The sequence below is a fragment of the Biomphalaria glabrata genome, chromosome 1 (assembly GCF_947242115.1).
Source record: "Biomphalaria glabrata chromosome 1, xgBioGlab47.1, whole genome shotgun sequence".
Taxonomy (NCBI): domain Eukaryota; kingdom Metazoa; phylum Mollusca; class Gastropoda; family Planorbidae; genus Biomphalaria; species Biomphalaria glabrata.
Window position 1 is genome coordinate 56132769 of NC_074711.1, and position 25870 is coordinate 56158638.

At 34.1% G+C, this 25870-nt stretch overlaps 3 protein-coding genes across 8 annotated transcripts in view; 2 read left to right on the forward strand and 1 right to left on the reverse strand.

The window, feature by feature from the left end:
- Nucleotides 1-25870, forward strand: part of LOC106079701 (O-phosphoseryl-tRNA(Sec) selenium transferase-like) — a 73001-nt gene that overhangs the window by 1202 nt on the left and 45929 nt on the right. The window lies entirely within an intron of this gene.
- Nucleotides 28-15476, forward strand: LOC106052290 (hsp70-Hsp90 organising protein-like). Of its 4 annotated transcripts, XM_056045496.1 has the most exons (9): nt 44-181; nt 2104-2255; nt 2641-2850; nt 3068-3136; nt 5072-5156; nt 5681-5781; nt 10607-10677; nt 13034-13092; nt 13222-15476. In XM_056045496.1, exons 2-9 carry the CDS (start codon nt 2184-2186, stop codon nt 13320-13322), a joined length of 768 nt encoding a protein of 255 aa, XP_055901471.1. In that variant the 5' UTR covers nt 44-181; nt 2104-2183; the 3' UTR covers nt 13323-15476. The 4 variants fall into 4 exon arrangements, with proteins under 4 accessions (XP_013063100.1, XP_055901471.1, XP_055901486.1 ...); XM_013207646.2 differs by lacking the exon at nt 2104-2255 and having other exon boundaries at nt 28-181; XM_056045511.1 differs by lacking the exons at nt 44-181; nt 2104-2255 and adding an exon at nt 735-794.
- LOC106052298 (phosphomevalonate kinase-like) lies at nt 17620-25326 on the reverse strand. Of its 3 annotated transcripts, none has more exons than XM_056045578.1 (4): nt 25298-25326; nt 18655-18718; nt 18177-18465; nt 17620-17912 (listed from the first exon to the last, which is right to left on the reverse strand). In XM_056045578.1, exons 1-4 carry the CDS (start codon nt 25309-25311, stop codon nt 17776-17778), a joined length of 504 nt encoding a protein of 167 aa, XP_055901553.1. In that variant the 5' UTR covers nt 25312-25326; the 3' UTR covers nt 17620-17775. The 3 variants fall into 3 exon arrangements, with proteins under 3 accessions (XP_055901553.1, XP_013063109.1, XP_055901549.1); XM_013207655.2 differs by lacking the exon at nt 25298-25326 and adding an exon at nt 22652-23130; XM_056045574.1 differs by lacking the exon at nt 25298-25326 and adding an exon at nt 22032-22257.

Sequence of the window (25870 nt, forward strand, 5' to 3'; positions counted from 1 at the left end):
TTTTGGGAAGATAGAAATCGGTGACTTTAATTGTTTCCACAGATCGTTTTTTATAGCTTCCTATTTAATTCTCGCATTCATACCAGCAGATTATATTATATATTATATAGATCTAGATCTCTATATCTAGACTCTAGTTAGATTAGTAGGTTGTGGTAGCAGGAATACAATGAAAGAAAAGGTTAATAATAAGTTTAATTAAAGTTAACTTAGACGGCTTAGTTAATGGAATCTTTGAACCTAGCTAGATCTTCTAGATTCTGCTAGATCTGTACATAAACTACTTATATTATCTTCTTATCTTATATAATACAGACGTTACTTCAAAAAAGAAGATGATTACGTCCTACGCGTCATGCATTTAGTCATGCATATTAACCAATGACTTAAATTCTGCCAAGTCACTGGTTTTCCTGGCTAGCTCAGGCAACCCATTCCATGCTCTAATAGCACTAGGGAAGAAGGAGTATTTGTACAAATTTGTTCTAGCATATGGGACGAGGAATGTGCCTTTATCTTTGTGTCTTTCAGAGTATTTTATTAAATTTTGTTTTTGTATTTGAAGATTATGGTTCAGTGTTTTATGTATGATTGCTACTTTACTTTTGAGCCTTCTGTCCTGAAGGCTTTCTAAATTTAGTGATTTTACTAAAGGTGTTACTCTAGTCAAATGTGAATATTCGTTTGTTATGAATCTCACTGCTCTATTTTGTGTCTGTTCCAGTTTCTTAATGTTTTCTTGAGTTGAGGGGTCCCAAACGGAGGATGCATATTCTATTATTGGCCTAACCAAGGTTAAGTAACATTTTAGTTTTATGTTCTTATTTGATTTATAGAAATTTCTTTTAATAAATCCTGATGCTTTGTTTGATTTTTTTGTAGTTTCATCAATATGTGGATTCCATGATAGTTTTTCATTTATTATAACACCTAGGTATTTTGCGTTTTTAGTGTACTGGTTTGCCATGAATAAGATAAGTGGAATTAATTTGTTTTAGTTTTTTTGTTACTCTTAACAACTGACATTTTTCTGGGTGGAAAGACATGCTCCAATTTGATTCCCATTTCTGTAATTCATCTAATTCTCTTTGTAAAATATCTGTGTCTTGTGTTGTTTTTATTGTTCTATATATTATGCAATCGTCTGCAAATAATCTGACTTTTGTTCCTGAACTAATGCAATTTGGTAAATCATTTATGTAAATTAAAAATAGTAGTGGACCCAAGACTGTACCTTGAGGTACACCTGAGTTTACTGTTATCGGTGTTGATTTAGAGCCATTTATTATTACAGTTTGTTCTCTCCCTATCAGAAAGTCTTTAATCCACTGATGCAGTGGACCATTAATGCTGAAATATTTTAATTTTTTAAGCAAACTATGGTGGTGAACTTTGTCAAAAGCCTTAGAAAAATCTAGTAAGATAGCATCTATTTGTTCACTATTATATTGGTTCTAATATGATATATATAGACTCTATGTCAAATGTTCCATGAGAATTTCACAAATTCACAATATTATTAGCAAAACTGTGTCACAAAGTAAAGTACATTTATAGAACATTTGAAAAAACAAAACAAACAACTTTTAAAAAGTATTTATAACTAATAAATAAGCCCCCTCTTCGGCCCACCTACTATAAAAAGTCACTTTTTTTTCTTCTTATCTTCATGTTTTAAAATACTATTATTAATATGCATGACTAATCATCTTCTTTTTTGAAGTAACGTCTGTATCATATAAGATAAACATGTTACATAGTATTATACTAGATCTATAGCAAATAATTAAATACCCTGGTACTTTAAAATAGTTATAATAGTATTTAATCTAGTGACATAGTGCCAATAGTGGATAGTCTTGAGCACTTAGTTATTATTTATTAAGTTAATCATTTGATTCATGATTATTAATTAGAATTAGAATATCATAATTGAATTTGTCTATAATCTATTATGGTATAATATAGGCCTACCCTAGATCTATTCTTAGTTATTTTAGAATCTAATAGTATCTATTTAATCTAGTCTCTGTCTAAATAGATCTAGAATCTAGACTCAAGATGCGAGTGTTTTGATACTTATGCTTTGGTTGCAATTCACAGGTTGTTATAAGAGTATGCACCGAGGTCATCATTGTCAATCTAATTGCTGACAGGTTTTTTTTTTGGCTGCTCATAAATTTATGAAGTTGCTTTGCACACTTTCTTTAAACAAGAGAAATCAAGTTTGGGAAACTGGATTTCATTGTATAATGGTTATATGTTATGAATATTCCTTCATAGTTAAAGATAATCTACTTCCTAGTCCAAATGTCCAGCAGGACAATGGCGGATGGCAGCAAGCAGGGCATGATCCTGGAACCTTGAAGACAACTGAACAACAGTCCAGCGTGCATACCGCACGACCATGCAGCAATAAAGTTGCAAGTGTTCTTTTACCCTACACTTTACCCTTCATGGAACACTAGGGTTCTGCAGAAACAGTTTGGGAAACACTGCTCTATCATATTATATGGACAGTAAAATAAAAATTCCATAAAAGCTTCCAACCAGATTCTAGAGAAGTCCATTTAGACTTGCTTAAATAAATTATATTATTGGTCTAATAATTGGATGTTATTCCTTTTTTTTCTTGTCCAGGCTGAGCAGTGTAAGGATGAGGGAAACAAATGTATTAAAGAAGGGAAGCATACTGAAGCAATATTTCACTACACAGAAGCCATAAGACATGAGCCTAATAGTGCTATATTGTACAGCAATAGAGCATTAGCCTTTTTGAAAATTGATCAGCTTTATTTAGCAATGGAAGATGCACAAAAAGCAATCAAACTAGAGCCTAGCTGGCCTAAAGTTAGTGTCATATTTTTTTTTTTTAACAAATCTGGATGCCCATTTGCAGTACCTACTGTAATATTGCAATTATTATTATTATTATTTACATTTGCTTATTGAAAAAAAGAATTAAAACATATTTCTTTATAAAAAATGTTTTGCAGTTATCTTGAACTAACATTATTAATATAATATATCTGAAATGTATATATATTACAAATGTTGTTGTTTTTAGGGGTTTTACAGAAAAGGAGAGATTGAATTCAAAGCAGGTCATTATAACAAGGCATTATTATCATATAAAGTAAGTATCAGAATGCTATTTGTTGTGGAAATAAAAAAAAACATATATATGATTTTGGTAGGAAACTGATTTATATTCAGAATAATTGTGCTAAGTGTAATTTATATACAAGAAATCAAGAAAATCATAGCAGAAAAAGCATTTAAGCTGTTGCCCAGGAGATAAAGTAAAAATGATCTTTATATAGAAATGAATATGATGTTTTTACAAAGCTTATATCAACTCTCTCTGTCTGTCTGGTAAAAAGTGGGTAGACATTATTTCTCTCACACTCATTCTTGTATCAAGTTGAAACTTCCCATTATTATTCATCGGCATAGACAAGACATGAATCAATAAAAAAAGTAACCAGTTAGCTAATTAATTATTTTGTTTGATACCAACAAGGGAATCTAATCCTTCAGTATTCACATATATGGCTAAATTTGTTGGGTTTAGCCCTCTTAAATAATTTTTACTCACATATTTTCCGATCAAGTTGATACTTTAAATAATTATTTATTGTTCCTAAAAAAACATGTATCAATTAAAAAAAAGAATATCCAATTAGTCAATTAATTTATTGGTAATTAATTATTTTGCTTGATATTGAATAAGGGAAATAACATGTACATTATTGATAGATATAGTTTTAAGGGTGGAGTTCTTCCCCTTTAGATAAGCTTTGTTTTAAAAAAAAATTATTTTTTTTTTATATTGGGACTGTTTTATAAATCTTAAATGCATTGAGATTATGTCAGATTTAAATTTTGCTGTGAACACTTTTTTTAATACTATTTTTATAACCACCTCTTAAAATACTTTTCAATGAAGCCTGATCCTTGTAACCCAAAATGTTTCGTTAAATTTTGATATGAACCAATTAGTTATTTACTAGGTAATACAGTTAAAAAAAAAATTATTGTTGAAAACCTGGATATTTATTGAAGTACACTTGTTTTAGTTCTTACTTTTACATGTAATACTAACAATTATTTAATTGGTTGAGATATAAATTTTTTTTGGCTGATCATATCATTAAAATAAATTTACTGCTATTTTTTTTTTTCTAAATGTATTTATTTTTGCATTATTAATTATTTTTTTTTTTATGAAATGTCTTTTCATTTATATATATATATATACAGTGCTTTTTTTGTAAAAAAAAAAAGGGGGTGGTACTCAGTAGTTGATTGCCTAACTTTTAACTACTAAAAATTAATAATATAAGTTAAAATACAAGAAAAGTAATATTTTTTTTCAAAAAGGTTCAGGTACGCTGTACCAGTGCGTACCATCACAAAAAAAGCACTGTATATATATTTATATATATAAATATTGATAGATAGGTATAGATATATGGACCTACACTTTTTTTTATAACTTTAATAAAAAATTCACTTTTTAACACGTATCGATAAACATACTGCTATCTAACAGCAAGCCATATTTTTAGAAGAAAGAAATAGAGTGCTTGTAAATTTAATCTAATTTTACTACTTAGAAAAAAAATTATATTTTGTATGTTTTTGAGTTTGTGGAGAGTAAGACCATAGGTGACCTTTAAATTTCTCTTTTGCGGAGGCCCTGGCCCTGTATAGATGGACTATAATTATAGTTTAAGAATAAATAATTAAATTAAACTTGAAATCAAAGTAAGTCTTAATCATCAGTAGAAAATAAATGATTTATGTACATTTATTCAAAACAATCTAGATCTGTGTCTTTCAGTAAGACCAAAAGCCTGCTTACCTCAGGTACTGTTGGAGTAGTGGAGATTGATATATCTTTTTAGCGTCCACATTTCTTTTATCCATTTTATTCTTTCTTTCCACAAAAAAAGCTAACAAATAGCAGGTATTGAAAGTCATGTACTTATTTGTCATAGTAATATTCTGTATTTTTCATTTAATTTGAAAAGAAAACAGTAAATAATTTTTTTTTCTTCCCTAAAAGCAAGCTTTAACACTTGACCCAGCAGATGATGGCATCATTGCTGCCATTTCTAAAACAAATAAAGAAATCGCCAAAGACAAAAAAGGTATATATGTTAATCATTTACTTTGGAAAATATTTTATTGCTTGTTTAAAAAAACAAACAAACCTTCATGCAAGTGAAAGCATTTCATATTTAGGCTACTTTAAATCTATTATTTTGTTAAGTGTGATGCACTATTGTAAAACAAATTTTCTTTAGCATAATAAATATATTACTTTGAATAATAATAGTTATTATTTTTTTAAATAATATAAAGTCCAGACTTGTCTTCTGTTAAATTTTTTATTGTAACTAGTGAGTGTTAATTTTAATTAAGTTGCAAAAAAACTCTAAATTTTGGGTACTTATTCATATTATGAACATATATACTAGAAAGAAATGGAAAATAACAGAAAAAAATAATTATGACAAAACTATTTTTATCATTCTTGTCTCCTAATTTTATATCACTAAAACCTGAAAATTTTTTGGGCAGCCCAAAATTATATATAGATTCATGTAACTTCACTAATATAGTGTGAAGACTAATAGTGAAATATTTATTTTTGATAATTATTTTTTTTTAGATGCAGTTCGCAAACCTTTAGTGTATACTTGCCTGGGATTTGCAGTTGGAATTTTTATTGTAGCTGCTGATCAATTTATTGCAGTTAAACCTTCAATACCGGTATGGGAAAGAGAATTAATTAGTGTAATTGAAATTATTCACTGATAGGGGAAAATTCCAACCACATATTTTGACTAGAGTTAAGACATTGTTTAGCTAGAAAAAATAAAATCTTTTACTAAGTTAGCAATCATAAGTTTATTATGCTAAGTATTTACAAACCAAAATATAAAGTAGACAAGACCTGCAATAAAGCTGCAGTAAAATTGAACATCAAAACAATCATCAAACAAGAAAAATCAAACATAAAGCCCATTAAGTGTTACTGTTTTATGTCCTTTTTGTTTTTTTAGCCCTCACTTTAATGACAATTTTATCTGCTGAAAATAATGCAATGAGATAAACCTTCATATTTTGGTAAACATTTAATCTACTTCACAATGAACTAATAGGCAACATTTAAAGAGACATTTGTCAGCTAATAAAAATTTCAACAATTACAAGTACTGATGATTACATTATACCTCAATCTGTGGCATTTTACATCTTGAGAGATGATCTTTTCCCTTTGCAACTTCTTGTGAGACTAAAGAGGCCAATCCTTGATACACAGCTGCGATCGCAGGTTGGGCATATATAATCACCAGGCGCCGTTGCATTTTCACCCTTCTTTCTGCTTCTGTATGACATCTGCGATCCGTGACCCTTCCTTTATGCTCTCTCTGCATGTGGATCTATCCAGTGCCACCTCTTCCCAGCTGCCAGTGTCGATTTTGAAGAGCTTCATGTCGCATTTGCATACATCCGTATAACATAAAAGTGGGTGACCAGCGGCTCTCCTGCCTTCTATTAGATCGCCATACAGGATGTCCAGTGGAAGTCGACCTACTGGCATTCTACAAACGTGGCCAAGCCAGCCAAGGCGTCTGCTGCTGATAACAGAGCGGATGTCCTGGCACCCTGCTATTTGTAGCACTTCCTCATTAGTTATCTTATCTTGCCACCTTATTTTAAAGATCCGCCTTAGGCATCGGAGGTGGAAGACATTCAGCTTTTTTTCCTGCCATGAGTAGGTTGACCATGTTTCACTTCCATACAGCAATTTGCTCAACACACAGGTCCGGTAGACTAGGGCTTTAGTACTGTTAGTTATCAATATGTTGTCCCAGACTCTTTTCTGCAACCGTGACATGGTGGCCATTGCCTTGGCTATCCTGTTGTTTATGTCTTTATCCAGTAGAGTGTTGTTGGATATGATGGAGCCAAGGTAACAAAAATGATCAACAATTTCTTGTGGCCATTAATGCTTACTTGAGGTGCAGTGTTTGTGTTTTGGACAAGTATCTTAGTCTTGCTTTGACTGATGTTCAAGCCGAACTTCTGGCAAGCAGCAGATAGTTTGTCAACCAGGGACTGCAGCTGAATATCAGAATCAGCCATAATAACTGCATCATCAGTATACAGGAGTTCCCTGATGAGTAGCTTCCTAACCTTGGTTTTTGCCCACAGCCTTGATACATTAAATAGTTTTCCAGAGGATCTTGTATGGAGAAACACACCTTCGTTTATGTCGTTGTACGCATAATGCAGTAGACAGGAAAAGAATATGCCAAACAGAGTAGGTGCGAGCACACATCCCTGCTTGACACCACTGTGAACCTCAAAAGGTGCTGATTGGGCTCCATTGAATTTGAAAGTACATTTAGTTTCCTTGTGAAAGCACTCAATGAACTTCAAAAGTTTGGGAGGGCAACTTATTTTCCTCAGGAGTTTGAAAAGGCCACTTCTGCTGACCATGTCAAAGGCTTTAGTCAGATCAACAAAAATGATGTAAAGGGGTCTGTCTCTCTCTCTGAATTTCTCCTGCAGTAGTCGTAGAGAAGATTTCATGTCTATAGTGGATCTACCACTCCTGAATCCACACTGAGACTCTGGGTAGACTCTAGAAGCTATCTAGAAGCAGCCTGGATAGTGCCACTCTAGCAAAGATTTTGCCCACTATACTGAGGAGAGAGATACCCCTATAGTTGTTGCAGTCACTCCGATCCCCTTTGTTCTTGTATATTGTGACTATAGTTGCGTCACGCATGTCCTGTGGGACATGACCTGTTTCCCAACAGCGGCAGAGGAGAATATAGAGTTCAGGGAGCAGGAGTGATTCGTTGACTTTCACTACTTCCACTGGGATACCATCACTCCCTGGAGAGTTTCTATTTTTCATGCAGTTAATTGCTTTTTTGAGGTCACTAAGGCTCAGAAGCTCATCTAGGCATTCCAGTACTGGAAGATCTGGTAGAGAAGCCAGGGCGACATCGTCTACTGTATTCTGTGTGGCATAGACATCGAGGTAGTGTTCTGTCCATCATTCTAGCTGCTTGGTTTGATCTGTAATTTTTTCTCCAGATTTGGATAGAAGGGGTGCAGGCTTAGACACTGTTGGACCCAGGGCCGCTTTAATGCCATCAAACAGAGATTTGCTATTTCCTGAGTAGAGACTGTCTTGGATTCTGTTGCAGGTATCCCTCCAAAAGTTGTTAGCACATTGTCTAGCCATTTGTTTCGTCTCTTTATTAGTACTTTTGAGGGCCTCCAAAGATTTTGGACTAGGCTTTGTCTTGTGAGCGAGGTGTGCAGATCGCTTTTTCTCGATGCAAGGTTCCATATGTGCTAGATTCGCCTCAAACCAGTCTACATTTTTGTGTTTTTGAGGCCCAAAGACAATGATTGCCGAACTGTAGATTACATCTCTTAATTTCTCCCATCTGATAGAGATGTCTTCTTCATCACTTAACGAGGGGATTGAACTGTTCAGGAGCTCGCCAAAGAGTGCAGACTTCTCTGGGTCACCTACATGGTTGACGTTTATTCCCCTAGTTCTAGGTTGAGTGGAAGTATAAGCCTTCTTGAGAAGTAGTTTGATCTTGCTTAGCACTAGTGAATGGTCTGAGTTGCAGTCCACACTATGGTATGAGCGGGTGTGGATGACACTTTCCAGATCCATCCTTCGGGTGATGCAGAGGTCAAGCTGGTGCCACCTTTTTGTGTGTGGGTGCTGTCAAGAGACTTTGTGGCGTCCCTTGCCAGAGAAGAATGTATTTGTTACGCACAGTTCTTGAGAGCTACAGAACTCAAGTAGCCTTTGGCCATTGATTTTGCCAACACCATGAGGTCCAAGCATTTTGGCCATGCATCATTTTCATCACCAGCACGGGCATTAAAGTCTCCATTTATATAGAGGTGCTCGGACTTTGGAATACTTTTAATTACGTCCTCTAGAGCTTGAAAGAATCTGTCTTTGTTCTCTTCCGGTGCAGCAAGGGTTGGTGAGTAAGCACAGATTATATTAACTTTGCCTTGCGGTGATGCAAATTTCATGTGTGCTACTCTTTCATTGCCAATGGGAAACATCGCAAAGCAGGGGACGAGACTGTTTCTTATTGCGAAGCCAACGCCATGTATTCTAGGGCTTTGTTCTGGTTTTCCTTGCCAGTAGAATGTATAGTTGCTTTCTGCAAGAGATCTACTGTCTGCCAGTCTGGTTTCTTGCAGGCAGGCCACATCAATGTTTAGTCTGCTGAGTTCTCTGTCGATGATAGCTGTTTTACACATGTCGGTGACGAGTTCAGGGTCACTATTGAAGCCAGGACACATTGTCCGTATGTTCCAGCTTGCTTAACGCATTAATGTTGAGGGTTTTCTTTTGATTGTATTTGCAGGTGCGGGTGAGCAGCTTGCTTTTTTATTTTGTCTTAGCACCAAGCACCCAGTGGTGCAGCAAGCTGTGGCGGGATAGCACTTTATTGTCCAAGGGCTGCTCGGCTTAAGGCAGGCAGTAGCTATCCAGTGAGGCTAAAAAGCCCCTCCTAACATCAAGAGTGGTTCCTGGTGTTCCAGCTTGCGCGAATCAGCTAGGAGCTTATCACCGGTAACTACCACTCTGTGTTTTTTCAAAGACATTACTGTCAGAGATGGAGTGACCTCTCCATTGCTGGGGGAAAGCCTGGGCGGTAAATTTGCGAGTGCTGGGCTGCCCACACGTCTCTTCCATACTGACCGGGTCCAAAGAGGGATGGCGAGCCATCACAATTTGGGGACAGGTGGCTGCAGGAGTTTGCCAAAGAGCAGTAGTCTTACTACTGTCCCCCTGCCTAGGGGGCTCCAGGACCGGATTTTCTGTTAGGGTTTACTCCCTTAGCCTTAGACCTTACAGGGACACACACACAAGGCAGTGCGGCTATTGACCTATAGCTAGGGGTTTGGATTGTGGGCAACAGGGCGTGTCCGCACGCCGACGGGCCATGCCTGCCTTACATCTTGGGGCCAAACCTCCTCCGAGACCCTTGCAGTTTAGCCTGAGGCTCGCAGCCTCAGTTTTCATCTGCCACCACAAGGAGGTACTGCATAGGACTTGCTGTGGAAAGGCTAGGTACTGGCAAGAGAGACTTACAAAATTGCTCCCTTTTCACAGATGCTAGCCAGCGGTGGCAACAAGTTAAGCTACCACACTAGACGCTTCACACAGCCATTGGACAAAACAAAAGGCAATTGACAGTTTTATTTGGTAAATTGAAGGTTAACTGATAAATACGTTTAAAGGGTCTATTGTATTTATTTATTTATTGACACAATGCTGATAGACTGGTAATAGGCAAAAACAAAATTTTAAGTACTTTTTGTTGAAGCATTTTGTTAATAGGTGATGTAACAATAATTCACTTCACTAGCTGGTTTTTAGCACCACAAATCATGTAACTGACTGTACTTTTAAGTTTTGAAGCTTGTAGTTGCATTCACCTTTCCACTACTTCTATTTAGCAAGCTTTGAAGTGTGTATTTAAATGTAATTAAATTGAATTTTTTAGAAATTATGTTACTTTTTTTCCAGCATTCAATTTTACAAGTTCTTTTGGTTCTTAGTTGTGGTGGTGTTGGTTTTATGATATCCAAAGTTCATAGGTATGTGACTTAAAATAATTTTAAGAATAAAAAAAAGTTAATGATTCTAAACTAGAATATACTAGATATTCCTAATTGTTATACTTTTTAAACATTGCTACGTCCTGTCACAGCGTAATGATTAATGATCAACGAATGTTAACAACAAGTAGGGACCAAATGACCCTGGTAGCTAGCTCTACACTCTTTAAATATTACCATACCAAGATTTTTTTAGACCCTTTACCTTGACCATATATCATGTTTATGCAAATAAAAGTTATCTGCAAGAGTCAAATTTTCCCACACACACGTAACATGACCTAAATAATAAGAGTTGTGTTTACATTCTGAAGTGTGGCACTGAAGTTTTCCCTTAAATTATTTAAACAGTCTATTTTTAAAACTATTTTTATAATTAAATTTGGTTTTTATTTTTTTAAATTGACTTGATTAACCTACAAAGCGTCGTTGACTGATTATATCTGTCACCATTTTGTTTTTGTGGCATCCCAGCCAATATAATTTTACAATTTTATATTCTAATCCATGTTTTTAAGCAGCCATTTCTAAAAATTTCTACATAATCTTCATCATGCTTAAAATAGGAAAATGAGCTACTTAGTTTATACTCTTTTGTTGTAAATTTAATTAAGCATATTGCATTATAAAGGATCTAAATACCAGTATGCATCATTTTATTTATGTATTGCTTGGTCTTATCTTGAAAATTATATGAACGATTACAAATCTGATTTCTCAACAGTCTTCTTGATGCTCAAAATAGCAATGACAGCTTCTTATGGTCTACTAAAAGCATGACCTTTTGTTGGTTATTAATTAAATTTGTCTACCCCTTAAATCAGTTTTTAAAAGAATGTAAATAAAGGAATTTCAAAAGCTGTATTAGAAGTTTAGAACTATTATTATCCTCTTAGTTCATATGAGGAGTATCCCTACAAGTTTGTGTGGATGTCCTTTTCTTAAAATAATAATAAGGCTTTTCTTCGATTATAAAGATTATTGAGAAGTACATTATGTCACGTGTCTACGCAGTCCCAGCTGCAACCCACATATTTTGTCATTTATTGAAAAGTACATTATGTCACGTGACTACGCAGTCCCAGCTGTAACCTACATATTTTGTCATTTATTGAGAAGTACATTATGTCACGTGTCTACGCAGTCCCAGCTGTAACCTACATATTTTGTCACATCCAATGCAGATATTACCATTGTCCGGCAGTGGTATATATAGGTTCTCTTTTTGGTGTCTACGTCTGTCATTGGATTTTTGTTGTCTCCAATGTGTATCCTGTGGCCTTTGAAAGAAACCTCCAGCTGTTTCCTTCAGAAGCCGCCTGCTGCCAGATGCTCATTTTGATGTCATCCTCCATATGGGATATATGCCCTGACCAGTGCAGCTGTCAAACCAGAAACAGTTCTTCTATACCGGTACTGTCCATACTGGCATGTGCACAAAAATTGTTTTTTGTGGTGCAGTCTTGCCATTGTATGTTCATGATGGAGCACTGACATCTTAGGTTAAAGCGTTCAAGAAGTCTTAGTTGCTTTCTGTATAGTACCCATGTTTCAGATCCATATAGTGAGACTATCACTGCTTGGTAGACACTGATTTTTGTAGGCAGACAGAGCAATATATTCTACCACACTCCAGCTTTGAGACGTTCAAAGGGACTACTGGCCCTAGCCAGACAGTTATCAACTTCCCTTAAAAGTGATGCATCATTTGATTCTGTGCTTCCCAAATGTGTAAAGTGGTCTGCCACAATAATGGGCTGTCCATTTGCTGTGATCTTTGGGGCTTAGTAGAACACCTGAACATTAATGCACATTATATAGTATGTATGGGGGCGCTGTGGCTGAGTTGTAACTTGCTTGGCTTCTGAACCGGGGGGGTCCCAGGTTCGAATCCTGGTGAAGACTGGGATTTTTATTTCGGGATCCTTGGGCGCCTTTGAGTCCACCCAGCTCTAATGGGTATCTGACATTAGTTGGGGAAAAGTAAAGCCGGTTAGTCGTTGTGCTGGCCACATGACACCCTCGTTAACCGTAGGCCACAGAAACAGATTACCTTTACATCATCTGCCCTACAGACCACAATAAGGTCTGAAAGGGGAATTGTACTTTTTTTTTTCCTGTTATATAGTATGTATAGATAATATATGCACTTTACAAAGTCTATAATATAATTGGTGTGTTATTGGTCAATTCATGGTCACTGTTGTGAATGAGATTTAGGTGGGAATTCACTTATTTTTTTATACCATAAAAATTATATTTTTTGGTTATAATTATATAAGTATTTTTTGAATTAATATTTATTAAATGTTGATAACATCTATTTCAATTTCAGATATTTAGTTGTAAGTCAGCGAGAATCTTTGTTGGAAGAACCAATAGATCTTCTAAAAGGTACCAATAAAAACAAATTTTTATGAATAAAACACATCTTTCTTGTTATATTCAGGTAGCATTAATATCTTATCTTACTAGTTCTAAAACAGTTACAATAATATATACATGACTATAAAATTGTTTCAGAAATGGACAACACAAGTAAATCAAATGATTCCACAAGTTCATCTGTCCCTTTAGATAAGTCTAAGCCTATTAAGAGAAAGACACAGAAAGGAAAAGCCTAACCAGATGGTTGAGAATAATTATTTACCAGCCAATGTTGACTAATCAGTAAAGATGCCTTTGTGATGCTGTTTTTTTTTGTTTTTTTTTTTATTCATGAACTCATTTCTCTGAACATCTAATCTGAATTTTTAATTCTTTTAACTTTTTTTTTTACTCTTCTTAAAAATGTTTATTCAGTGTAGTAAAAGATGAATTCACTTTGTAATGTGTGTACTGGATGCACATATATTGAACAACTACAATTTTGTTTGAAATGTTTTTTTCAAAATTAAACCATCATCAAACTCATGAGAGGGAGGGCTTAAGCAGCTCAAATCCTCTCTTCCAAAAATCTTGCAGTTATTTGTAATACATGGATGTTTCCATATATAAGCAAGTGACTATCAAGACCTGTTGACTGACAAGTTTAGGACAGTAAAAAAAGAATACAAGACTTGATTTCATTTTCTTCCCCACTTTGAGTGGAAGTTTGACATGAACAATGTTAACAAGATTTAGAAGACTGTGGTTAATCCTACACTGTGCTATAAAAGCTTGTTCAGGCCTGTGTATCCTCCACCACAAGGAGACCCAATTAGGGCACCTCGTTTGCTCTCAGACTCTATGGACTTTATTCTAACACTCAAACCATTTTTCTGCTTCTGTTTTATATGGTTATTGAGCATGATGAAAGCTCCTATTTTGCTGGATGGACTGTGGCAGCCCTTCTTGTTAGAGAGCCTGCAGTAGTGTCACCAGACATACATATGTATACATATAATTTTATGTTCATTCATTTTCTAGTCTAAAAAAAAATATTGCACTATGTTTGAATACTAATATATATAAGTGTGATCAAATATTTTTGTTCTGGCAGACTGACAACTTAACAATACAGCCTATACTCTAAGAAGCTACCTCCATGTATCAAAGAGTCAAGCTATCAAAGCTACTTTGTCACACCTTCCCCATTTTTTCCTTCAGTGCTTACAATAGCTAACAAAAATAGATGACATATGACAACTTTTTAAAGTTGTATCCATATCAGTCAATTACAATTAAATGTAACAAACCAGTTATTAAAACTTGTATTTACCTATGTTATTCAGATATTACCAGTTTAACTCTGTAATAAAAAAAAATCATGATAGCTTTTATTGAATGTTTACATATAATTAAAAGCATGCCTAAAAATTAAACTATTTTAATCCTCTTACGTCAAAATGTTTTAAATACCTGTACCTTTAAGATTTTTCCAGATTTGTTTTTTCAAATAAATGTATTTGATAGTGATCTTTGTAGATTGGGTTTTTATTTGTAAACTTCCATCAACTTAAAAGGATTCTTCATTAAGCAATGCCTTTTAAATCAGTTATGCAAAGCTAAAAATGTTGATTCTATTTTAATGTCCTTAAATATTTGAGAGGATGACAAAAATCTTATGACAAATGCCTTATTGTTTTAAAAGATCTGTTACACATGACTGACCATATATATTATAAATGGTTGTAAGACATTTCTTGAGGACCAAAGTTTTTTTTTAATTGTAAAATTTCATGTATTGAAATGCATTATTTTTTTCTGTTCATTTTTTTATTTATTTATTATATTAGCATTTATAAACCCAAATGCTGGAATTATAAGAATATAATATTCTTCATATTTTTTTTTTTATCTTTAAAAATTTCACTATATTTTAGTAACAGGTAAGAATGAAAGTGCATAGTAACTTGTATCTTTTTTTTTTTTACTTTCAACTTTGTTAAGCATGAAAGTGTCACATTTTCTTTGCTAGGAGTGTCATTGAATAATATTTCTTCATCTCATTATTGCGTAAATGATTTTTTAAAACTCTTTTTATTAAATCATTGTTTATCAAAGTGTCAAGAGTGACAGAAGGTCATGTTACAAGATACTCAATCGATTTGAATATCAAAATATGTTTACATTATTTATAATGACATACCGGTATTCCTTTGTTAGCCAGTAACCAGCTAAAGATTAAAACAAAGCAAAACAAAGTTTAAAATGTTTTGTTTAACACTAAATAATATTTTGTGTTGAAAAGTGGGAGATGTTTTTACTGTTTACCAAAAATGGTTAAGCATTTGTGAAACTGGTTATTTTTTTTTTTATTTATTAAAAACAAATTAAATAAAAATGTGTTTGATTTATGATAAGTTTGCAGACTTTTCTTTAAATAGTTAAAATATAAACAGAATTTAAAACAATTATAAAACATTGTTCAGATCAAACTTTTTCTGCAATGGAACACTATGAATTCAAAAAATTTTTTTTTAGTTTGGATGATTCATACTTCAACAAAAAAAAAAAAAAAAAAAAGCAAGTTTTTCTCTTCTATGCCAGCAAGAGTAAGATGGTTTGATTTGATTTTAGGCACATCGGCACAATTTAGGCCATGTCGTGCCTGCAGTCCCTTAAGGACTACCCTCTCTCTAAACAAGGGCCAAGTTCTATACAGTCATATCATTAAAATCAAGGTCTATTCACAGTTAAAATAGTAAAGGTAGTAAAAATTTAATTATTTGGTAAAAATCTAATGTAAATAGTACATGTTTAAAAATTCATAAATCAGATCTTCGTAGATAACCCCACTTTCCGGATAAAGCCCAGTACCTTCCCAGGGTCGACATTATCAAATAGTGTTTTTAAGTTAGTGGCTCTAAAATATTTCTCCCTGACATCCTGGTATCTAGGGCAATCAATGAGGATATGTTCCATGGTGAGGCGAGAGTCACAGTACTCACTAAGTGGGGGCTCGTCTCTCTTCAGCACAAAAGAGTGTGTGATGTAGGTGTGGCCAATCCTAAGTCTGGACATGGTCGTGCTACCACGCTTTGTCAGACCCTTAGATGTGGGCCGCCACCTGACATCCGCCACAATCTGCCTGAGTTTATTGTGAGTCTCAGCCTCCCATCGGTTCTGCCACTCTCGATAGGTGCAGCATTTTGTATTGGTTCCAGTATTTTTAGACAAGACTTCCTTGCTGCTCCATATATTATGGATCCGTAGTCTAGCTTGGATCGAATTAGACTCCGATATAGCAGCAGCAAGGTATCTCTGTCAGCTCTCCAGTCCGATACAGCAGCTCCCTGATTGACCCTCCAGCCACCGCCCTCCAGCATGACCAGCCGGTTGACCCAGAGCGGGCCATCTGGGCCTCAGGTCTAGGGGAACTTGGAGCCAAAGTATTGTGTTGTGGTGGTTTATCCTCAGATAGCCACCACTCAAACACCAGGATCTCTTTATCCCCCCTTACCCGTCGCAGTCTACGGCAAACGGACTGGTCTAAGACGTAGTGAGATTTTAGAGATAAGGAGACAGAGTGATGATCAATGAAGGCAGACTGAGGAAAAGAGGAGGCAGACACAATGATAGAAAAGAAGTTGGAGCTCAAAAGTGCTAAGGAAAGAGGAGCGCAGTTTAACGTCATGTCTCAGGACGGAGTAAGATGGCATCTGAGCTCATCTATAAAGCACTTAAAGATGGCAATAACATAAAAAAATTGTCTCTGACATAAAACAAATTGGTTAGGTGCCCAAGCACAGATTTTAAATAATAAGCATAGCATCAATATTGCACACACTGTTGTCTTACCTTTCATGCCTCCATTTGGGCATCTTAGGTGGAATAGTACTATCATGACTACAGTGTAGAGAGAGATTTGGTGTGTATTTATATACTGGCCTTGCTTAAGCAGGGTTATTCTAAAAGTATCGAGGAGCTCTGGAAAACGAAAATTTCTTTATCCAGCCAACATCAATCAATTCTACGGCAGAATTAGTATTTTCCATCAATCTTAGTCACAAGACACTGGCAGCACCTGAGCACTCTTTGCCAGAGTAACAAGTTCATTATCTTGGAAACTGAAGGACGCCTACTCATCTGTTATCACTAAATAAAAGTTTACCTACTCTTTAATTCAACTCAATGCAAATTATATGTAAATGAAAATAGATCGGATTAATAATGAGAAAAAAAGATTTTGCATAACGAATTAAATGTGCCTAGATAATGCTCTAACTATTGCAATTATTTTTCAATTACAAAATATCCAAAAGTTGTAATGATAGAGTACACAACATGGTAGGATGCATAGGATTAACATAAAGAATTTTAGATTGTCACTAACATTTTACAAATGAAATAATTGTAATAAAAGTAAATCTTTTATTCTGTAACCAAGTTTAAATTTTTGTTAGTGCTACTGCATCTCTTTAACAATCTGATCAATGGTTGTATAAAAGTCAAACAATTATAGAGCTAGACTATGGTATGAGAAAACATAACGAAGAATTTCATATAACAGAATATCATTTATTGAGATTTGACTGTATCTGTATGTATCTATAAGATACAAAATAAACATTAATATTTACTACTGCTATTAAAAGAAAAATGTACGGTACAAAAAATATTTTTTTATGGGATTAAATTAGGGTACTTCATTTGTTATGAAGTTGATGGTATTCGCTTCAATATTTTACTAATACTATCTTCTAATTTCTCTTGATTATTATTATTGTATATAACAATATCCCAATTACAACCACTGTCAAGGCCACATTCAGACTCGGCATCATCAATACCTGGAAATAAATGTTTAAAAATTGTTAAAATATTTTTATGTGTAAGTAATACAAATCTAAATTAGTAATTATTCAGGTATCTGACTAATGTAAAATATAAAAGTTCAATAATTTATCTAATGCGATATAATTATATAAATAGCTCAAGGGCCATTAAGGTATATCTATGAAGCCCATACAACAGCTGTGTTATTAAAAAATATTTCAGCACAAAAAATTATAAAAATATTTATGACAGATAAATAAATATATTGAAATATTTACCTTCTGTAAATACAAAACCTCTTTGTTGTCTAACAGAAAGGTCAGCTTCAACCCTTATAGTTATTACATCTTCTTTATATTTATCTCTGAAATAAACAACATCAGATAATCGTCTGGCATCGCTGATGATCCATATATCTTTTTCAGAACCTTCTCCTTCTGTAGCCAATCTGCAGAAATAGCCTGGATCCTGATTCCTCTTTTCCTCTCCCCACTGAATCATGTCCTGGCGATAATGTTCTTTATATTCAGTTGCATCAAGTAATCTATCAAAATCAAGGTTGTGATCCTGTCAAATGTTTAGGTTGTCAAAATAATTAAATGTCATAAAGTAAGGTATTGTAAATCAAAGAAAAATAATTTAAACATGAGCCTGCCTAACAAACAATAAGCTGTCATACAAGATATGACATTGCAAGTAAACGTAAAGTCTATAGTTTTACTTTTTAAAAAATATTTAACTAGAATGTAAAAATACCTTAGCATATTGTTTCTTAAGTGGTCCAGACAAAGGTAAAATAGCACACTTGTTTGGTCCTAAGCTGATGAAAAAAAACAACTATTTCACTACAGATCTTTGCTAATACTTCATTATAACAATCTGCATATAAGTGAAGATTTTGAAATATGTTAATGATGTATGACACTTTATCCGTTTACATTCTCCTCTAAGTTATTTTAAGAGAAACTCCATTGGTTTTGACAATTTTTGATATAATATGTGTTTTGATTTACTGAAAATATTTATATTATTCATTTTATTTTATTTTTAACAATGTAGACCAGTTTTTTTACCTTTACCTTTTACCTATCCCTTAGTCTGTTAGACCGTTGGGGCACCATGTAAAACTTGTTGATCGTCTTTCTCCATTCCTCTCTGTCTTTTGCCTTAGAACATCTTTCAATGGCAGTCCTGTCCATTCTTTTATGTTGCCCTCCCATCACTTCATCTGTCTGCCTCTTCATCTTTTTCCTGGTACTATTCCCTGAAGGAAGGTCTTTGTGAGCCCCATAGATCTTGTAATATGGCCATAGATTTTAAGCTTGCATATTTTTACAATAGTTAGCAGGTCATCATGGGGTCCGATTGATGCAGTAATCCTATCTCTAATCTCTTAGTTTGTGATGCGGTCTTTGAATGTGATACCTAGGATCCTTCTGTAGCATCTCAATTCCATTGCTAAGATCCTCCTCTCTAGCTCTGCAGTCAGCATCCAAGACTTGCAAGAATATAAAAATGTGACCATGACCAGTCTGATTTTGGTGCCAAGGGCTAAGCCTTTATCTTTCCATATTATTTTAAGTTTTGAAAGGGCTGCAGTACTGTTCCCTGAAGGAAGGTCTTTGTGAGCCCTGAAGACCTTGTAATATGGCCATATTATTTTTACAATAGTTAGCAGGTCATCATGGGGTCCAATCACAGCAGTAGTCCTGTCTCCAGTCTCTTGGTTTGTGATCCTAGGATCCTTCAGTACCATCTCAGTCCCTTTGCTAAGATCCTCCTCTCTAGCTCTGCAGTCAGTGTCCAAGACTCACAAGCATATACAAATGTGGCCACGAATGACCATGGTGTGCATCAGTCTGATTTTGGTGCTGAAGGCTAAGCCTTTGTCTTTCCATATTATTTTAAGTTTTGAAAGGGCGGCTGTGGACTGTGCAATTCGGGCCAGTAGTTTAGTTTTTTTTCCCTCATCTGAGACAATAGCTCCGAGTTATTTAAAGTTATTGACACTAGTCAGCTTTTCACCTCCAATACTGATGCCCCATTTAAAGCCCTGTTGGTTATTGGTCATAACTGTGTTTTTTTTTTGGCATTTATTTGCATCCCATATGCTGCAGAAGTCTTGTCTATACGCATCACCAAGTCAGCTAGTTCTTTGTCTGTCCCTTCTAGGCCATCAATGTCATCTGCGAAGCGCAAGTTAGTAATTTTTCTTCCTCCAATACTTACAGTACCTTCATAGCCCTCGAGAGCATCTTCCTTTCAAGGAAAATATTGAAGAGTGTTGGTGAAAGTAGGCAGCCTTGTCTTACTCCAACTGTGGTTTTAAACCAGTCTCCAACACTATTGTTGAAGTACACCTCACTGGTTCTGGATAACTCTAATTAAATGTTTTTATTCATGCCATACTCGATAGAAAGCTTTCTTGAAATCAATAAAGACATGGAAAAGATTCTCTTGGTGTTGGAGGTATTTTTACAGAGTATTCTGAGGTTTAGGATTTTTTCTGTTGTGCTGCGAAAGAGGTTTAGGATTTCTTCTGTTGAGCTGCGACCTTGTCTAAAACCCACCTGTAGAAGTTCATCAAGAATGTTGTCAACTCTGAATGACTTTCCCTTTTTCAGGGGCTTCACTGCTGATGCTACTTCCAAGCAAAGAATGGGATAGTTGTCTATGTTGGATACTGCCAAGACATTTAATAACTGTATCTCCTGAGATTTCAAAGTTATACAACTCTAAACAGTATTCCATCCATCTTCTTATCACATCTTTTTCCTCAGTTAACATCTATTGTTTTTATCTTGTATTGTGTTAGTTCTTCCATGCTTTGAGGTAGTGAAGTCCTTTACTAGTTGGTACGCTTTTTTACTGTCATTCCTGTTTAGTCCCTCTTCAATTTCTTGACACTCATTCTTTATCCACTTTTTCTTCGCTTCTTTCATTTCGTTTTTAATCCATTTGTTGACGCTTTTGTATTCGTGGACATATTTTGGGTCGGACAACTTTTTCCCTTTAAGCTCCCATCGCTTGTCACAGAGTTGGAGTATATCCTCTGTTACCCAGGGTTTTTTGGGTGGGCGGAGCTTCCCTAATATTTCCAGGGATATGTCTGTGACTGCTGTGTTTGGCATATTCACTTGTGTTGATATCCTGGTCATTGGGGTCCAAGATACTGAGGGCTGCAAAGCATCTTCCTACTTTTGCCTCAAAAATGGCAGCTACTTGGGGGTCTTTCATCTTATCCAAGTCAAATTTTATCCTGGTAGGTCTTTGTTTTGTTACCTTTTTTATGTGCAATTTGAAGGTCATCATAACAAGGTCATGGTCACTTCCAATGTCAGTGTCAGAGGTTCTTATTGTTGTAGATTGAAGTGCTAATTCATTGATAGTGCTCAAAAAAGCTAAAGTTGTAGACTCTTTCTTGAGTTGTCAGATGTTACAAGATGTAACTGATAAGTGCCGGGGATTCTATAGATGTATATCTCTAGATCTAAATACGATTTTAGAGATTCAATAAATGAAGATCTCTATCCTTTTTAAATCAAATACAGAACTTAAATTCAAAACTTGGAACACTATATGTACAGAATTAAAACTGTATAGGATAAATAACTTTGTTTGAAAGTTCAATAATAAAAATTTTCAAATTTACTACTAGATTTAATAAAATACAAGACTGATCTCTACAAATTCTAACTCAAAACTAAAATATGTCCTATCTCTACAAAATTTACATTCCGACTGAAGGTTCTCGATGGCGCCCTTTTGAACTCCAATTAGACACTTGGCTTAACCAATGAAATTATTTTCTTCAACCAATCAAAATCACTTCCTGTGAGATGTCACGCTACTTGATTGATGTATGTCATGGGTATTTCCTACACCTGCAGTCTGTTATCCTGTCCTTGGCATAGTTTATTTTAAATTATACTTAGGTTTATATTTATTAAATTGATACGTGACAGTCAGCTCCAGGAAAACATCTTGATTCTTGTTTTGGTCATATGGATGCCCTTGGTAACAATACTAACATGGACGACGACCTAGCCAGTATGGTCACTATGGATTTATTACTATGATATTATTATTAATCACTTTAGACAGTACCTTTTTTACTCACACTGCCTACTTACTTAGTTAGACTTACTACCATCTAATGATCTATTAGTTACTATTACTACTACTCTACTACTAGTTACTACAGTCTACAGCAGTTACAGCTACTGAGCTAGAGCTAGAACTGCTAGATCTAATACTCATAGATTATAGTTATAGTCACAGTTATAGATCTAGCTAGATCTAGTATAATATAGACCTAGAAATAATCTAGATTCTAGACTAGATATAGATTTATAGAATATAGACTAGAAATCATATTATCATATATATAGTTAATTATAGTTACTAGATCTAGAATAAATACAATAAAATAAGATCTAAAATAAATAATATAATATTAGATCTATATATTAATAGAACTAAAATTATAATTATATTATGAATAATCATAATAATGTTTATTTTAAAAATTATAGATAAGTTTAGAGTTAGACTAGTTAGAGTTCTAAGTAATTTAAGTAAAGTTCTAGTCTAGAGACTAGATATCTAGAATCTAGTTTATAAGTTTATCTAGTGACTAGAGAGTCTAGACTAGATCTAAAGTAGCCTAGGGCCAAAAATTACACGTAATAACGTATCAGGCTGGCTAGTAAATAGTTTGATAAAAGATTTAGGTAACAAAAAACAAACAAACCATGCGAGTAATTTTGAACTGATATAATCTTTTCCAGATTTTCTTTTTCCGCTTATAATAACCACAAAGTGGCGAATGGATCCCATGTTTTGATGCGATACTATACAAATGTATATACAAAACCTAACCTAAATTAAAAAGAGTTCGTTATCCTTGACCTACAAAGAGCTGTGCCCATGGACATAGTATAAAGTAGAATGTGTGGTGTATGTATGGATGTATGTTACTTGTAGACATCAAAACCGCTTGACTAATCTTGATAAAACTAGGCAGGAATGTTCCTTGGGTACTAACTTAGACCGTAGTGTATGTATTGTAGCCCTAAAACAAACTTAAGACCCTCAAAACAAATAAAGTTGTCCGACTCTATTACAGCTATAGTATTTTATGGATCTAGGCCATGTCTACAATGTTGACATGAGAAAAGATAGAAAGGATTTAGACCTAGATCTAATTTTAAGAAATACACTTTGCGCAGATAGTTTTTTACTTTGACACATGAAAAGACAAAAGAAGATCCATTGATTTCATTATATAATAAAATTAACCTTCAATTTTGTGTTTCAAAAGCATTTTTTACATTAATTAGTTCCTTATATCTGTGATTACAGATTTCCTGACGAACATTCTTTCATTAGACAATTCCGTAATGAATCTCGTACTAAATATTAATTCGTTTAATTGTTTACTTTATAATCCCATCCCTAGATCTAAAACTCTAATGAGGTAGTTCCTTATTTCTGACCTACTTTAACCAAAGTCACGTGATTGTTGGACAACAAAGAGAAGAATGGCCTTGTCTTCCTATATTTCCATTGCTGTTGCTCCTCTATTTTTACGAAATTTTACATTTACAAACATTTTAAAATATACAGAGTACATCAACGAACTCCCTAAATGTTCAAATAATTATACGAATGTTTTCATAAAGGGCCAAGAACTGTTTAAGGATAGGTTTAAATTATCAATGATATTTCCTTTATAGTCATGACAAGCGTCAACACTTTGCCGATGATAGAGCTACATTCACATACAGAAAAAGATGTTTTTACAAACGTTCTTAAATTGTAAGATTAAAAAAAAGCTTGGTATAAACTACACAAAACACACACACATATATATATATATTTATTTATTTATAAACTTCAGCTATTTTTAACGTTATGTATTTCATATTCCGCTAATCGTTAATACATTATGCACATCGATAACATTAAGAATTATTTTTTGTTTTGGATACATGATGTATTATTATGTTGTTAAAAGTTCTATCATTTTTAAGAAATTCACAAAATGTTACATTAAAGTTTCAAAAATGCGTCGACGAAATAGATCTTGATCCATTTTATTACTTAGAAACCAAATTTAACAATGAAAGGGCGGGGTAAGACACATTTGGCCTGAGTAACTGTAAGAGTAGATCTCGATTTATCCTTGACTATCAGATGTGTTATTTGTTCGCTAAACAACTGAAGCCTATTACGCACAAGGAAAACTCATGATAGTCTTTTTATCTTTTATAACAACTAGTCGACATATCGACTACACACTAGCCCTAGAGCTATCTGACCAATACACACTGGTCTGCTGTCCAACTTTTAGTGTTCTACTCAAGTTCAAGCTTGTTTACTTTTGGGCAGAGATGAGGGGGGGGGGGTGAAAGTGTTACTTTTTTTCTAGGACTGGTTGACTGAATGCTAGAACTGTAAGTGTAGTCATTCATTGTAGATCAAGAAATCTTGATCTCAGTATGGCAGATTATAGGCCAACGCTTCGGTACCTTCTATCAAAGGTATAACTATTTGTTTTAGTTGAAATTATTAAAAATATGTATCTCTAGATTCTCCTGTTATTAATAAATTATAGTTTAGCGCTAATGACTAAATTGAAACCACTAAATATTGACTTAAAAACGCTTCAGATTCCCACTACAAACTAACTAAAACTAAGCACGGTGCGCGTTGTATACACACAACCACGTGACTCGGGGGGAATACGAAACTACCTCATTCAACTCTAAGATGATAAAACTTCTCTTCGCACAGATAGTTTTATACTTTAACACATAAACATATTAATTAAAGTCCATTCATTTCATATTTTGATCAAATAAACATTCAAATTTGGTTTTCTAAAGCTACATTCGCCTACGAAAGCTGCGAAGCCGAGTTGAGATAGGCCTAGGGCTAGATCTATATTGATTCATGAATCGCGTACTAAATATAATTTCGTTTAATTGTTCACTTTATAATCCCATTCATTTAACAAAGCTATCGCTCTTTTCGTTTTTAATAAATAAGAATGTATCGACTTCGGGTAAACCCATTTTCGCAAACCTAATTTTATTTTCGTAGCGAAAGAGAAATAACGTGAAAGGATCATTAGCTAAGTTTAACATACATATAAATCCAATCCACTAGATTATTCAAAAGCATTTTTTTTACATAAATTAGTTCCTGATATCTACAGATTTCCTGGCGTACATTCTTTCATTAGACATTACCAAATGGTTACACATTAACACATCTCTCTTCTGAGGTCTGAATGAGTCTATTCCTAGGCCTAGGTCTAAAACTCTTACTGAACTCTAAGATGATAAAACTTCTTTTCGCAAAGATAGTTTTATGCTTTAACACATAAACATACTAATTATTGTCCATTCATTTGATATTTTTATCAAATTAACATTCAAATTTGTTTTTCTAAAGCATTTTTAATACATTCGTTCGCTAAAGCTGCGTAGCCGTGTTGAGATAGGCCTATATTCATTCATGAAAAAAAGTTCACGCATGCGCAGCACAGAACTCTAGATTAGTGTAGATTTAGATCTACGTCTACCTCAAGATCTACTTTATACTTTATACACATGAACATACAAAATTTAGTCTTTTCATCCCAAATGGATTTAATTAAGCCTATTAGCTATTTTGATTTGATAGCTTCATTCACACTATTTTTACATTGACACATTCGCTTTACTTATTACATTATTATTTCGTTTAATTGTTTACAAAACACTCTCAGTGACTATATCGACAGTAATGCGCAAATAAAGACCCGCGGGTCGCGGGTAACATATGTCTAGTATATATATATAGTAGAGTTACTATTGCGGAACATGCATGTTTGTGGAACAGCTCGTCGAAATTAGTTAAAATCTACTTAATTTTGAAATTTTCTTCTAAACTACTGTAACGGTACTGCGCATGGTCAATTTTT

Coding starts and splice junctions, on each gene's coding strand:
- LOC106052290 (XM_056045496.1), top strand. CDS start 2,184: ATGAAGTTGCTTTGCACACTTTCTTTAAACAAGAGAAATCAAGTTTGG. Junction 2,256..2,640: donor CTGGATTTCATTGTATAATG/GTTATATGTTAT, acceptor TTTCTTGTCCAG/GCTGAGCAGTGTAAGGATGA. Junction 2,851..3,067: donor TAGAGCCTAGCTGGCCTAAA/GTTAGTGTCATA, acceptor TGTTGTTTTTAG/GGGTTTTACAGAAAAGGAGA.
- LOC106052298 (XM_013207655.2), bottom strand. CDS start 22,737: ATGGGATCCATTCGCCACTTTGTGGTTATTATAAGCGGAAAAAGAAAA. Junction 18,719..22,651: donor AGTTCAAAATTACTCGCATG/GTTTGTTTGTTT, acceptor TTTTTTCATCAG/CTTAGGACCAAACAAGTGTG. Junction 18,466..18,654: donor TTAAGAAACAATATGCTAAG/GTATTTTTACAT, acceptor AACATTTGACAG/GATCACAACCTTGATTTTGA.